This window comes from Solanum pennellii, chromosome 7 (genome assembly GCF_001406875.1).
Source record: "Solanum pennellii chromosome 7, SPENNV200".
Classification (NCBI taxonomy): domain Eukaryota; kingdom Viridiplantae; phylum Streptophyta; class Magnoliopsida; order Solanales; family Solanaceae; genus Solanum; species Solanum pennellii.
Window position 1 is genome coordinate 65,862,897 of NC_028643.1, and position 16,111 is coordinate 65,879,007.

The 16,111-nt window shown below is 32.2% G+C and overlaps 1 protein-coding gene across 1 annotated transcript; it reads right to left on the reverse strand.

The window, feature by feature from the left end:
* Positions 1-1,275: 1,275 nt before the first annotated feature.
* Positions 1,276-8,292, reverse strand: LOC107024148 (DEAD-box ATP-dependent RNA helicase 17). Its single transcript, XM_015225059.2, has 10 exons — positions 8,087-8,292; positions 7,906-7,978; positions 7,689-7,798; positions 7,151-7,294; positions 5,141-5,249; positions 4,700-5,055; positions 4,517-4,590; positions 4,086-4,390; positions 2,879-3,125; positions 1,276-2,127 (listed from the first exon to the last, which is right to left on the reverse strand). The coding sequence occupies exons 1-10, from the start codon at positions 8,214-8,216 to the stop codon at positions 1,882-1,884; spliced, it is 1,794 nt and encodes a 597-aa protein (XP_015080545.1). The 5' UTR covers positions 8,217-8,292; the 3' UTR covers positions 1,276-1,881.
* Between the last annotated feature and the right edge of the window lie 7,819 nt (positions 8,293-16,111).

The window sequence follows — 16,111 nt, forward strand, 5'->3', positions numbered from 1 at the left end:
TGATTTACATTTATTCGAATTTAAATTGTAAAACACATATGTAACAACACTATATATGAAAAAAAAAATCGAAAAATCGACCTAGGGGTAAGATGGGATTTATGTTAAAAGAATGAATACACAGAAAAAAAAAAGTTTAATTAGGTAGATGTCATTGTCTATTGTTTGCATATTTAGTCAAATGAAAGAAACCCAGCATTGACTGAGTTGAAGTTATAAAATGAGATATAAATCATATAATAGAAAAGTAGCCAAACAAACATGAAGTGGGCCGGGCTGCTAATTAATGATCAAAGGCCCACCATCACTTTACTGGGCCCGTGAATGAGATCTCTCAACATTCACGTGACGTGGGTGTGTACACACCTCATTGCACTTGATAGGGCCCAATGGGCCTTGTGTTAGTTGACTGACTCAAGGCCCACTTCATTGTCATAGCTCGAGACAACCAACTCATAAATTTCAACAATTAAAGGACAAGGGATAAGTAGGGTTTCTTGATGTAGGACTAATCAAATGGACTCTTTTTTTTTTTTTTTTTAATATAAATATCTACTTATTTTTTTGACCCCAAAAAATTAAAGTTTCAAAAGCTATATCATACTAAATAATAAACCCCACAAAATAATAATAAGAAAATCTAGAGTATCTGCATATTTTGTTGACAAGTGATTTTCTTTGAAATAAAATATGGTCCTACTTTCAATTAAGACTATTTTCATGGTTCAGATGACAAATACTCATTCTAATGTTGAATTAAAATAGGATATTAACTTTATACTCACAAACAGCTGATGATTTCCAATTTCTAGATCTATTAGTTTTTATTTGAAAAAATGCACAAGTACCCCCTAGACTATGACCAAAATCCCAAATACACACTATAACTATTCTAAGGTCTTATTAACCCCACTGAACTTTTTTTTTAAAAAAAAAATTGTACACCTTTTTCGCTAATGTGGCATCAAAATATCTCCCACGCGTCTCAATTGCGTGGAGTCACAGAGTGTGCCATATAAGACAAAAGGTGTATAAAATTACAAAAAAAAATAAATTCAGAGAGTAATAAGACCTTAGTTTTGTTTAAGTGTGTCTTTAAGATTTTTGGTCTTGGTTGGGGGGGGGGGGGTTCATTTTGTCCACATATTCTTTGATAAGTTTTTGTCTGAATATATTTATCCCTAAAATATACAACATACATACTCAAGGCAACAAATGAACGTATTTACGAGAAATAGGGATACAAAGTGGAGGAAACAAATAGGGAGAGCGGTATGAAAATCCAGAACAAAGAAGCAGTAATACAATAAAATAATACGATAACTGAAAATACAATACAGGTATACGGACTAATACAGACAAAACTCCCACCCACCAAGCCTAAACCCACCAAAAAGCGTGTCATTTCTAATCTAATTCGTGACTCCAAACGCTCCTTAGTCCTCGTAAGCTAAAGTTGTGCCATGTCTCGGTCTCATTTTGGTTTTAGGCAACAAAGGGACACAAACCATGCTCACACCTAGTAAATAACTGCTTAAAATGTACTTTAGAAGGTATTGAATATTTTGGGTACAACGGTTCCTAGAGTATACAAAACTTTTGGTGGCATAATTAAAATGCTAATTATATACCCCCTGCTTATAGTTAGAACTGATACATTCTCACCAGATAGAGCATATGTTTGCAAGCTGCTAGCACTATCTCAAGGTCAGCAAATAGTCTACCTTTAATTCCTCCGCAAAACCTGATTATATCAGAGCTCATCAGAGGACTTGCACCATTGGTAGAAACGCAGGACAATTGGACATGCTAGACATAAATGCTTGTGTACATATCATTGAATCCAATTTGACAAGCTCATCTGATAACAAATGTTTCGCATCATCTTTTTCCGACTTTCCTCTTTTTTGATACGTTTGTCTGTTTCTGGTCTCTCATCCTTTTCTTTGTTTGTTTTTGGAGGGATTTATTAACCAATGATGGCTGCTCCTTCAATGCAAAACTTCTTGCCACATGCCCCAAGTGAAGTTTCTTCACCATAAAAATTCCTTTAAGTTCACCACGATGGGCAGTGTAAGCACGAACCCATGAGCAAAATGCATTCTGCGCCATTTTCTTCATCTTTAACTGACAACATCAACGAGTCAATCCATCATTTGAAGAATATGAAATTCATTCCGTCCTATTTAAGTATTATTGTTGAGGTTTATCTACTTGACTAAAGCAACCTTTTAATACAATCAACCAATATCAGCTTTATAAGCATAAAAAGGCATTTTACATTAGTGGAGGACTGGTGGGCATGTTGACAAATCCAAAAGTGTTGCGTACCCAACAGAAATTCTCAAAAATTAATTTTAAATTGGAATCATACTAAGCTAAATGAAGATAATTGAAGCATATAAAATTCAAATACAGCTCTAAATTTTCAACCAAAGGAAGCCTATTTCAGTGCAACTATTTATAGAAATTAGATCATTTGCACAAACAACAAAAGGAGAAGCAGACACTCTCATAGGAGAATATAACATATTATGTATGCCTAACCATTGTTTCACCCTACAGAGAATAAGTTCCTAGCGATCATTTATGCCAAATTTCAACCTTAAGACCTCCTGAGGTCAACTTGTAGTAATGTCAATTAGCAATAGCATAGCATAGACAAAGGGGCAATCTGAAAGATGAAAATAATACAAATTAAGAGGCCTCGGTTTTTATAACTAATGGAAATTAAGAAACTTGACTTCCAACTGCAGATAGGTATGTCAAAATGAAATGAATTGTAAGCTATGTTGTACATGCTGTTAAAATCTACAATAACGCATGAAGCATAAAAGTAAACTCAGCGCGTGAACATAAATAAGACAAGTTCTAATACCTCTGATGAAGTAAAGGATTCCAATGCTTTCTGCAGAGAAACAACCCAGGGATGTGTGTCTACTGAAACAAAATTCTTCGGGTGGAACCTGATACCAAACAACGGAAAGCTATCCAAAAGTTTCTGAAGGGGATACTCTGTTAGCGTCACCCCGTGTTTCTCTAAGCCAGGCAAGTAATCAGTTTCAATTGGCTGTAGGAACAATAAGGAATCTCCCTTTTCACCTATACGAGCGGTTCTTCCTACCCTGCATTAGGATGTAACTAACATCATTCCACAAATCCAGGCAAGCACACTACACAGATTTGGAAAATTAACTAATGAGATGTTGATTTGTGTTCAATCACTCCAGACTTCAGTGAGTTTGTTATGGAGAAAAATGTTTTCTTCGAACACAAGTGAATTTCTTACTTCATTTTTATGACAAGGAAACTCACAGCCGCTGCTCTTTGGGTGCGCACAGGGTAGAACTCCCGTCCTATGTTATAGCTCGCAAACCACATAGAAGAGGTAACTCACACTAGACAAGCACGTGCGACGAACTCGACCCACCCTTCCTTTCGCTGGCAAGGGTTTCAAACTTGAGACTTCCAACATGGAAGTCCCAAGCCCAAAACAAGTGAATTTCTTACTTATTTTCTAATGTTAGGTAGGTAAGCAAAATAACACTATCTCAAAAGCATTTATATGTTATCTAGCAAAACACTATGGGGATGGGATGTGGTGAGGAGTGGGGCTTCCAGGGCAGCAAGGTTGGGATAATCATGGGGAGGGCGCGGAGCTGTTGGGTGGATGAAGAAGAGATAATGAACTTGCAATGTCACTTATGTAACTTGTTTTCCTATTATGCTTAAGGAAGTCATTTTCTCATTTTTAAGGAGCTTGTTTTCCTACAAAATAATTTCCAACCAACCAAACATGGGAAAATTGAAAAACGTTTTCTAAAAATATTTTCTTCCATACCAAGCACACCCTTAGTAGTGCTTCTGGCTTAAGGAAATTTGATCTCCTTGATGGAACTTGGAAAATTAGGGTCCCTGGGGAAGAGGGTGGAAGAAATATGTGCAACCACAACATGAAGGAAACAAACTGTCACCAATTCACCATTTAAGTAAAAGTAAAGAGAAATATTCGGGACTGAACACGATTTACTGACCAATATTTTTAGAATAAAAAATTTCAAATGGGCAGGGGAGAGAGAGTTTACCGATGCACATATTCAGTTGCCTCTCCTGGAGGATCATACTGTATAATACACCTAACTTTTGGGAAGTCCAAGCCCCTAGCAGCAACATCAGTGGATAGCAGAAGTGCTGATTTTTCTGTTTTAAAAGCATGGAATGTAGTTCTTCTGTCTTCGTGATTCATATTCCCATGTAACCGAAGTGTGTTGCATTTCAGAAACAGTTGTTTGACATCTGTATCTGATTGCTGACGAGAGAGCCACTGAAATCCACTCACCAATGAATAATGAAAATCTACAGCATCACATGTTGAAAAGAACACCACAACCTGTACCGTGTAAAATTGCATATTGGTAATATGCTCAACTTCTGATTATAAATAGCTTGATGGCAGTGAACGATTCATCTACCATTTTTACAAATCAAAATTGCTTGTTTGGCAGAATTGCTTTACCTTCTGGGAAGGTTCCTTCTCAAACAGATGTTTTAGAATTGCAAGAAGCACTACAAGCCGTGAACCACAGGGGACTGAAAATAAGATACCATAAGAATATTATGATCATACAGCAAGTGATCAGGGTGATACATGAATAAATAGTTTTTCAATAAGTCGTAAATGAATACTTCCTAATCATACCTTTAATATATCTCTGAAGTAGCTGAGTCGGAAGCTTATATTCTTCAGTTGAAGAGCTCAGTAGTTTGCCATCTTTTCCTAATATATCATTCCCATTAAATTCCATTGGTTTGACGTCTTGATGAGTTAATTGTAGCTCTATTTTCTTGTCAAGCCCAACCATCACGGGGTTATCTAAACTAATTTCCGCGAGATGATTTACTTTCTCGTTTAATGTAGCAGATAACAACACATTTTGCCTCTGAACCTCAGAAATCTGTGAAGTTGTGTTACCCTTGCCAACAGATTTTTGTTGTTTTGAGCCCAGAATATTAAGTATGTCTTCAATCTCTTTACCATATCCAAGCTCCAGAATTCTATAAAGCATATATGCAAATTGAGGGGTTAAGACATGAATTTAGTCGAAGAGCATGTTCATTAAAAGATAGAACATAAATATACCTGTCTGCTTCATCAAAAATTATCCAGCGCAGGTTTGTGTGCAAGAATGATGATGTATTTTTTAGGTGATCCAAAAGCCGTCCAGGAGTTGCAACAAGAATAGATATACCTAGAATGAGCACTATGATGAGGCTTTTGAAATGCTTCCAAACACAGAAGAGGAAAACTCTCCAGGAGTATTAAGACAGACAACTCTGATCAATATTATACACCATACAGCAAGACCACCAAAGGCACACAACAGAAAAGTTCAAGTGACTTGCATGAGGAAGGAGATGAATGAGACTGTTTGATCCACAAAAGCAAAAAGAGAATAGCATAGCTGTATGGACCTAAAGTAAAAGAACTAGGATAGAGAAAATACATCTATATATGAGGGTCAGATAATTAAAACCACCAGTTCACAAAAAGGAAAACTTGAGATACATGATGCTCAAAATACCTTGTAAAACTGTTTTCAAATGGATTTATAATGGACTTGGACTATTCCACTCTTTTCCAAATTAACCTGGAGACTATACATGATACAATCCCGAGTGTAGCTTCTGAGTACAGTAGCACTGGAATTTCTGGAATCAGAAGCTTTGCAGGGGTGCTCATAATGACTAGTAACCACCATTCCCATTCTTCACATCTTTGACCTTCATGAGTCATAGTCTGTACACCAGCAAATTCCTTCTCCCCTATGGTTAATTTGCTAAAAAAATTCCTGAGAGGCATCAAACGCATCGAAGTCGCATTCATCAAGCCACTTGTGCTTCCAAAATATCAGTTTTAGAGTGAAACACACGCAATTTGTTCTGAACAAGACCCGTTCAAAACAACAAAGAAAGCCACCATAAAACCATGATAAAAAGGAAGGTGTGGGAGCATCGTAAGGAGAAGAGAGAACCATGGGTGCTTCTGAATGTTCAATCCAAAACTAAATATCATGCTTGAAGTTTGAACTATTATAAACCAACTTCAAAATTCCTAAACAATTTAAGTACATTGCATATATCTGACATCCGTGGGTGCCCTTACATGCAACCTAACTTACGGTTTACAAGTGAGCTGAAACTCTTTCTATTTTCCATCCCATCTTTTGTATACTTGATTAGTTTTTGAGGTGCCTAAAGCGGCAAACAAGCTAAAATGTGAGGTGGAAGAAACATAGTGGCTCGACAGGCTAAGTATTTGATGTAGAGAGCATAGAGCAGCAAGAGTAGATAGCATTTGGCTTGGAGCACAGGAAGTAACTCATAGGGTGAAGGGAGGCCCTAGATCCAAGAGAGTAGCTCACAAGACTTACAAGCGAGAAAACAGAATTGTAAAATTTGGCACTACCAAGTACCATATGAAAAAATATAAATATCCAATAAAACTTAAAAGAGATGACTACAGCAGTTTAGGACCATTGTAAATCCATCTGAAAACCTTATGCAATTGATAAGCAAAATATACATCTCAAAAAGTAGGTTTGAAATCTGGTGCTGATCAAAAAGGAAATCTTGGCACCATTTTCAGCATATGTAAGAAAATGGCTAGAACATACGCAACATAAAATAGCTTGCTACTTTAGCAAGCAATCTGCCTTTAAGTTATAAAAGTAACTCCGACGAACCAAAACTACCAGCATTTAGCATCTGAAGGGAAGACGTAAGAATGCAATGTACTGCCAACGCTATACAAAGCATTGAAAATGTTGAGAAACCCACCATTACTAAGTCTAACATATATATAGAATCTAATTTGGACAAAGTGACCAACTAAATTTTATTAATTGTATTATTTAGTGGCTTAGTTGTTAGCTGTCCAAAAGCTAAGGCAAATAAAATCCCTTCTGAAAAATACACCGCTAATCCATCTTATGTTCTCTTATAAGTTCGTGTAAGGCTGAGGGAATTAAGGGACCAACAGGAGGCTGAAAAGCTGTAGTGCCCTAGCGCTAGCAAGTTAGCAACAGACTAGGAGACATTACCTACTTTCATTTACAAGGACAAGAAATAAAAGGGAACAAAATGCACCTACCTTTTCGCAATCTAGCTTTCTCTTTGTTCCTGCTTTCCCCTCCCATAATATATCCAGGAACAATCCAGTGAAAACGATGCAACAACTTCTGCAAGATCTCATATACCTGCATGCATAATTCATGCGTTGGCACAAGAACCAACGCTATCCACAAATATATCAGTTACCCCGAATTAAATCACCCAAGAGAAATTAAACTTAAGTAGCTGATTTTCTTACACCTATTATCAAGACAAGCACTTTCTTTAACCAAAATACCATCACAGCTATTCTAATAATGACAATCGACAACCATATTTTCATTTTTCAAATTCGATAAAAAACTAGTTTTTATTTGTCTTCTTAACCTCATAATTGGAATTATATCTCTGGTGACCTGTCGGGAACACTTTCAGTTACAGAAAAAATACCACAAGATGATTATACTTCAGGTAACAACCACGGATAGTACATTATTAGATAGAAGCCTTTCCTCAACCGGGATTCTGAAACAATCAAAAATCTAAGGAAATGGATAGCAAGCAGATATAACACGTACCAAAAGTACCATCAGACCGCTGAATCCTGGGATCACACTTTTGCAACTGATGAATTACTGGAGCCAAATAAGCCACAGTTTTCCCCGTTCCGGTAGCCGCATTCACTAGCCTATCACCATTCGTTAACAATAATCCAAAAATCAATTCAGATATTAACAAGCACAAAACTTGAAATTGAACATAAATACATATATCATCGAAGGGTAGAGAAATTACACATGTCGACCAGAGAGTATAACAGGAATTGCTTGAGCTTGAACAAGAGTTGGAGCCTCGAATCCAAGCCTCTCTGATATCAAATTTACATTAAAATTTAAATCAATAAACTAGTTAAGCTTTTTTCTTCTGAAACTTGACATGAAATTATTAGAAAATTGCAGGTTATGTAAGACAAAACCTTTGAGCTGGTCGCATAAGGTAGTGTGAAGACCGAGACTTTCGAAAGTGCAAGAAGCGAAAACCTCAGAGTTGCCGGTTGAGCTGTTGTCAGTATTTTGCTTTTTCCTCTTGTTAAGGTTTAGCTCCATTGTTTCTTCACTTCAGCTTGTCAATTGGGAGTAGGGTTTAAGTATTCAACTGAAAAGAGAACTGTCAATTTTTTTGACAAAAATAGTCCTCATATTTGAGTATGAATTAAACATAATCCCTTAGTTTTAACTATGAGAAAAAAATAAGTGGGAGCTTACATATATAGAGGTAATTTCTGTTATTTTGGATTTATTAATAGAGTGTGTAACTTTTGGTATGACAAATGGGACTGTCAATTTGTATCTAAAAAATAGGAAAAGACTCAAATATGTTATCGAAAAAGGTTTATTTATGTCATTAATTAAAAGTTTGATTTATTTATGTCATTATCGTTACAGAAATTCATGCTATTATTTTTTAATTATGGTTTTGCAAAACTATTTTTGATACGTAGCCAATTATAATTCGGCCACGTCGTCAATGTTTTTAATTAAAAAAATCATAATTTTTTTTAAAAAAATTGAATTAATTTTAAAGTTATTTATGTTGTTGTATCAGGTATTGCTGCACCTGCTATCTAAGTGCTGCATCAATAGTCGCATAAATAGGAAGACTTCCATACTTGCAAAGGTAATTGGGATCAAATGTATGACATATGTGGAGAACAATCGTGCATACAATTGATCCATACGGCAAGAATAACAAGTGCCATCACTTTTATCCTTAAGAAAATAAATTTTCTTACATTTATTGACGATGTGAGAGAATATATCATATATTTCACTTTAATTTTACTATTAGAGGAAAGATATAAAGTAACACATGAAGTTGTCTCAAAATTTCAAAAAGACACCTAAACTATGCAAGTGTCCAATTACCTCCTAAACAATCCTGAACTGATATTATTACATCATTTTTTATCTATCTGGCATGGAGAGTGTATGCACTCTCTTAGAAAGCGTGAACAAATAAAAAAAAACGAATATAATTTTATTTTTACAAGAATTTTACTATAAAATATATATTTTTATTTTTCTTATTATTTTAATTTTTTCTCCTTATTATTTTTTTCTTTTTCTTTCTTCCTTCTTCTTCAAAAATTCATTTTGATCTTCATCAACTTATCACTTTCAATGTCACTTTTTACCACAACTCCATCTCTCTTTTATCCTACTATTAGTTTAACTCTCTTCAAATTTAAATTATATCTAGATATTTTAATACATTTCGAACAATGTGATAAACCCATTAGATTTCAAGATGATTAGTAGACATTATTTAGTTTTTTATCCAAATTCTAATTAAACTTTTTCAATTTTCGGAGAATTCTTATGCTTTCAAAATTATCATTTCTAGTTTTGAATTTATATGGAAATGAGATAAATTAAATGATGATACCTTCAAAATTTTAATCTTTCTTAGAAAATTAATTAGTTTATTTATCAATAACTCAACAAAGTCTAGAAAATAGTATAATTTTGGAAAGTAAGAAATTTGACCAAATAAGAAGAAGAAAAGAGAAAAAAAATGGAGGGGCTCAACTTGATAAGGGTGTTGGGTTAGGTGAGGATGAGAAGAATAAGAAAGAACGAAAGAAAATGGAGGGAGCTTGAAAGTTGGGGTTGAAGATGAATTAAAAATTGAAATGAAATTAAAAAAAAACTAAAATAAGTCAAAAAGTAAAAGAAAGAAATAAAGAAAAACTTAAAATGAAAAAAAAAATATTTCAAACTGAATTAACACGTGTCACACAATGATTGGTGTGTGATTACACTTGCAGTTTAAAATCTGAGATTGATCCGAAAATGATGTAATAATATATGTTCGAAATAGTTTAAGGGTGCAATAGGATATCTGCATAGTTAGGTTGTCTTTTTGAAATTTCGAGATAACTTCAGGTGTCACTTTATATCTTTTCTCTTTACTATTATCCAAACTATCATACCAAAAAATTATTCGTGTAAACTAAGACTATTATTATAAATTTTATTTCAGACATAAACAAATAAATTGCAAAACATCAAGAAGAATGAAAATATAGACACTACTATTAAGAAGAAAACAATTCCTGAAAAATATAAAGAACGCTAGCGATGTCATAATAAGATTTTATTTTTAAAAAAATGAAAATAAAATTTGAAAAAATGTTCAACAAATAATTTTGTAAATAGAACACTATGATATAGTCAGTTTCAAAATGTATTTTTTAAAAATATAAATAGTAATAATTTAGACAAATTAAAAAGTAGTCACCACTCTCATATACTATAGTTTATGAGTCATTATCTTTTTTTGTTATCCGACTGTTTGTATTATCAATTCTAAGGGCCCGTTGGCCATAGATTTTCCAAATGATATTTGGGAAAAAACTTGATAAATAGTGTTTGTCTATACACTTGTCATTATTTAGTAAATATTTTTGGCAAATATCTCAAATTTTCAAATACTAATTTTTTCTAGTATTTGGATCAAATCTTATTATTTGAGATCTTTCAAAAATAGAAATTTTACCTCAAACTTTTATCATTTACAAAAACACCTCTATAGTTGTTGCTTACGTTGTATTATATAATTTTTTACGTTAATTCCAAATTAATGTTGAAATACTCGGTGAATGTCAAATGATGATATGGTTATTGATGAAAATGATGAACAATCGGCTCAAGATAACAAAGTCATGTGTTTTGTATACTTTACGATGTATGAAATGATGCTTGTTGTACTCACTCCAAATTACCACATTGCTCTAGTGTCATGTACACTATTTATTATTGTTGTAACAAAGATCCAATTGACTTGTAATACAAACTTATGGTTAGTTTTGATATTGGCAGAATAGTCTGGTGAACCCTTGTACTTGTATCGGATTGTATTATGGACTCTTCTACTTAGCTTTTTGTTATCTGGACTCCTGAACTTAACAAAAATGAGATTTTTAAATCCCTCTGACCATGTGTGTATTTCACTCTCTTACATAGATGACATGTTATATCCATGTCATATTCATTAATGCCAAGTCATAATTTTCTTCATGATAAATTTTTAATTATTAGTAAAAATATTAAATAAAAGACAAATTTAAAAAAATATATTTTATCAAATAAAATAAAATTATTATTTTTGTACACCTTTCCTCCACCTTCCCTAACCCACCATCGCTGTCAAACTCCACCATCTCCATATCCCCATTTTTTTCTTCTTCGATTTTTTCACAATCTAGCAATCTGATGAAGTCATGAAACTACTTCACTCCCTGCTTGTGCATTTTAATTTATTATTGACACTAGTTAACGTATCTGTGCTTCGCGCGGACCTTATTAGATTTATGAATAATTTTTTTTGTTTAAATATTTTGAGTCAAATATTATTATCATTGAACCCAATAACTTATATTTTTCAACTTGTTGTTCACCACTATCTATGCTTTTAGTATTTTAAATATTGTTGATTTCGTATAATCTATTTAGTATGTTATCTTTAAAAACATGTAAAGAAAGAAAAATAATTTCATGGAAATTTTCTTTTTGTTTATGCGGCTGTAGTAAATTCTAAATTATATTTTAGGAGGGAGTTAAATTATACAGTGTTCATAAAAAAATATTAATGAAAAAAGTTACTCTAAATAAATTGATAACCAATAATTTAATAAATTAGAAAACATATCATATATATATATATATATATATATATATGTGTGTGAATGAAATTCGTAGAGTGGAAATATACAACTAATTTCAAGTCATGCTTATCATATTATTTTATCTAAAATAGTTACATCTTTTAGAATCTATTGCTTGTAAAATAATAAAAAGGTTGACTTTTATTTTGGTGAAAATCATCTTCGGTATATTGAGAAATCATGTCAACACTACATAAACAATTCAATAGGAGTATCATATTTGCATTATTCAACTAACAATATACTCTACTTAAATTTTTTTAATTTAGCATGAATCTAATATGAAAAGCAAACATTCAATATTAGAAAAAAATAACAACACAATTATTATTATTACAGAACGAAAAAAAGCAACAGTTGCAATATACCAAAACTGTTAATAAACACTTATAAATTTATAATATATAAAAAAAAATTAAAAATACTAATAAAATACAAAAACTCTATAGAAAATCTCTTTAAAATTGTTACTTGTAGCAACTAAGTAAGATAAGAAAAACTATATAACTTGCACATTAATTATTTTAGGGGGTTATCCACATGAAATGTTTTGAAGTCATGAATATTATTAATTAACAATTAAAAATAAAAGTTACACATATAAAAAAAATGTCAATTATGCAGAATAATACTATTAAGTAATTATTTGAAGAGGAAATTTTGAAAATATATTTTACAATATCACACTGGTGAAGAAAAATAAAAAACATGCTAAATAATTTAGAGAAAAGGTAAATGTGATCGGAGGTGATAGAAATGTACCACATCATCTTATTTATTTCTAACATTCTAACTTTATATGTAAATAGATATATTGGTTGTAAGTAAATAATAAAGAGAAAGTAACTTAAAATATTTTTTTTAAATTGTTATTCTGAAATAATAATCAGAAGAAGGTCAAAAAAAAGGAAAAGAAAGTGAAAAATTAATCTATTAGGATCGAAAATTAGAAAGATGTGAGTTATGGATGATTATTATTTACTCCTAATAAAGTAGTATGTGAAAAGTTTTTATTGTAAATATTCCTATATTAATAAAAATTATTTTTAGTTAATTGAGTGAACTACTTTTACAAAAAATCAATTAATTTATAGAAAAAAATCAAAAAAAAGAGAAGATAAATGTCACATCACTTTTTTTTATGTATCTCATTTTCAATAATTAAGAGAAGTTAAATAAATTACAGTTTTTAGTTTTAATATATTTAATGTGACTAAGGAGAAATTTTTTCTTCATTCTTTTCATTAAATAATGTATTTATTCATTAAATTTTTTAAAAGTACTAAAAAATGATTAATTTTTTTTTAGTCTATGACTATTTTTTAATATGATAAACTACATCATGTTATAAATCCATTGAATTGTGTGGATTGTCCTTTAGATATACTCAAGACTTAATTGTATTCATGTATACATGTTTTCAAGGTGATAAGAACCATTTGGATAACTATGTACCTACTAATTGGGCATTTATCATGGGGGCCTTTGGGGTGATATCTCAACTCTATAAATAGAGATATCATTCACCTTTTGTTATATACGCTTGAATAAGAAGAAAGTCTTATCTTCCATCTTACTTCTCTTGTCTTAATCTCTTTATATTTATATTGCCATAAGCTTGATTTTATAACACGTTATCAGCACGAGTCTCTATCTAATTGAGAGTGAGTTCTTGTTTTTCTTTAGCTCATATTTTGGTTGATCTCGTTATGAAGATCAAAGTATTATATGCATAAAATCAGGTATGTATTTTCTAAAATATTTTATGATTTAGGATAAAATAGTATTCAATCACTAACAATTATCAGGAACCGAAGACATATACTACTATTGGTTTAATATGACATGCTATACAAAACTTCTTAAATAGAAGAAGGTATAAAATTTTAATAGCATGAATTTGAATGTTATTTTGATTGTTTTGAAAGACTCAAAGAATAAATCATGTTGTACTTCGGTTTATTATACCGTTGGTTAAGGGTAAGACGATGGATTCAAGTTTCATCGCACCAAAAGGGTAAGACATCAGGTTAAAGTCCGGATGCACCATAATGAAAAATATTTGAGGATAAGACGATAGATTCAAGTTTTATCGCACCAAAAGGGTAAGACATCAATTGGAGTTTTGATGCACCGTGATTGAGTTCAAGTCCCATAGAATTATGGAGTAACACGCCTTATATGGATAAGACATTGAGTTTGAGTCAATGCACCATAGTGATGATATAATGATGACTAAGGCTTTGATAAAAAGTCTTGAAATTCGTCCCATTGAGTTTGCTCCATTCCTTGAAAAGAATGTGGTAGCAACATATGATAATTTTAAAATCGCATGTTCACTTGTTCCATTCTATCGTATGAATGTGGTAGCAGTAAATAGTTAGTCTGAAGATGACAAATGATTAACGATATGAAAAAAGGCATGAAGGGACGAAATTATAATAGTCATCATTGTGGTAATTATAAAAGGAAGAACACTATGGGTTCTCCAATAGTCCTTCGAAATGTGAAGGCAGTTTTCATTATCAAAATGGTATGAAAGGTCATTAGACTTGTGAATGTTGTCAACCCAATAATTTGACAAGTTTATAAATCCTCTATCATGATAAAAGAAGATAAAGTGATGGTACACTTGATCTTTCAAAGTGATGTTGAGGTGTGTCATGGAAATATGATGAATTTTAAAGCCATGACAATGTGCTTATAATGCAAATTTATGAAGTACATATAAATAATTAGTTCATTCCTTGAAGAGAATGTGACTTGTGATAAGTATCGTGAATGCTCGACCATTCTATAAGAGAATGGGTCCAGATGTGATAAAATCATTATGGGTTGGATATATGCCACAACTCACCTCTATGGAAGGTTTGAGAAAAAATAATATGTCACTTCTCATCTCTACGGGAGATTTGAGAGGAAATAAATTTTATTTGGCAGAAATGGCTAATTGTATTGTACGTTTTATACGTCACTATGGTATGTTTATTGTGAACTACCGAAAGGGCAAAAGAAAGAAATAGTTCTTGCCTATAAGGATTGTAGTCATTATTGTGTGGCAATACAAATTTGTCATTGGTTGTGTACCTATGGTACAACAAAAGTAAAGCAAGAAAGACGTCTTGCTCGTAATGATTTTGACCATGACAATAATAATATAATTTCCTCCTTGAAGGAGATGCTCACCATAGGGATGGTGTCATGCAATATGTGATAGTACACAAAATTAATTGCAAGCTCTAACGAGTTGTGCTATTATCAGAGGAATAATATTGGGGTTGTAGTAAGTCTCAAAAGAAACTTTTTAAGTTTCGGATGAATTAAAAATAAATATTGAGACTATAAATCACTACAACCGAAGAGGGTTATAAATGTTTATGTAAAAGATTACCCCACTTTTCCTCTTGTTTGTTCCATACAAACATGTACATGCTGATGAAATCACATGTAAAAGTAAATTATAAGTGTACTAAAATAAAGATCAGTTGGCATGACTGGTTGACCATTCCGATTAAATGTGATGCAAACGTGATTGAGAATTCAGGTGATTTATATGATGAAGAAATAAAGATTCTTCAAGAATTCTCTTGTGTTGCTTGTTCTCTTGATAAAATGATCATTGTACCAGCTAAGGTTGGGATTGTAATCCCCTAAAATTTTTGGAACATATAAAAGGGTGAATATGGGCCCGTTCACCTGTCATGTGGATCATTTGCAACTATATGATTGATGCATCTATGCGATGGTCACATGTATTTTGTTGTCAACTTACAAATTGGTTTTTGTAAGGTTGTTTGCTCGAATTGTTAAAATTAAGAGCACAGTTCCAAACTATGAAATTATATTGATAATGCTGGTTGATTTAGCAGAAATTGTATGCCTCCAATTATAGCTAAATCATGGTTATGAGAACAAAACTCCCAAATAAGATTTGGTATGAGATAATTTTATTTAACATGTAGCAACACATGTATGCATCAAACCAACAAGGTTTCCCCGTTAAAATTGGTTCAGGGTCAGGAACCATATAATTTTCATCTAAAATGTTGAATGTGCGGTTATGATTTTAATTGCTCCACCACGCACAAAGATGAACTTCCAAATAAGGTTGGAATGAATGTTAGATTTTCTAACATTAGGGGGAGAGATGATTGACAGCTGAAAATTATGTGTGAGGTTAATTATGAATTATCTAGATCCTCGTTAAATAAATATGTGAACTTAAAGTTCAAGGGATAATTCAGTTGCATAATGTTGCAAATCAGTTGCCAGATG

Bases quoted from the DNA above. Each gene is read 5' to 3' on its own strand.
- LOC107024148 (XM_015225059.2), bottom strand. From the start codon at position 8,216: ATGGAGCTAAACCTTAACAAGAGGAAAAAGCAAAATACTGACAACAGC. The intron at 5,056-5,140 runs GTATATTTATGT...TATGCTTTATAG, and splicing joins ATTTTTGATGAAGCAGACAG to AATTCTGGAGCTTGGATATG. The intron at 4,591-4,699 runs GTATGATTAGGA...TCTTATTTTCAG, and splicing joins ACTTCAGAGATATATTAAAG to TCCCCTGTGGTTCACGGCTT.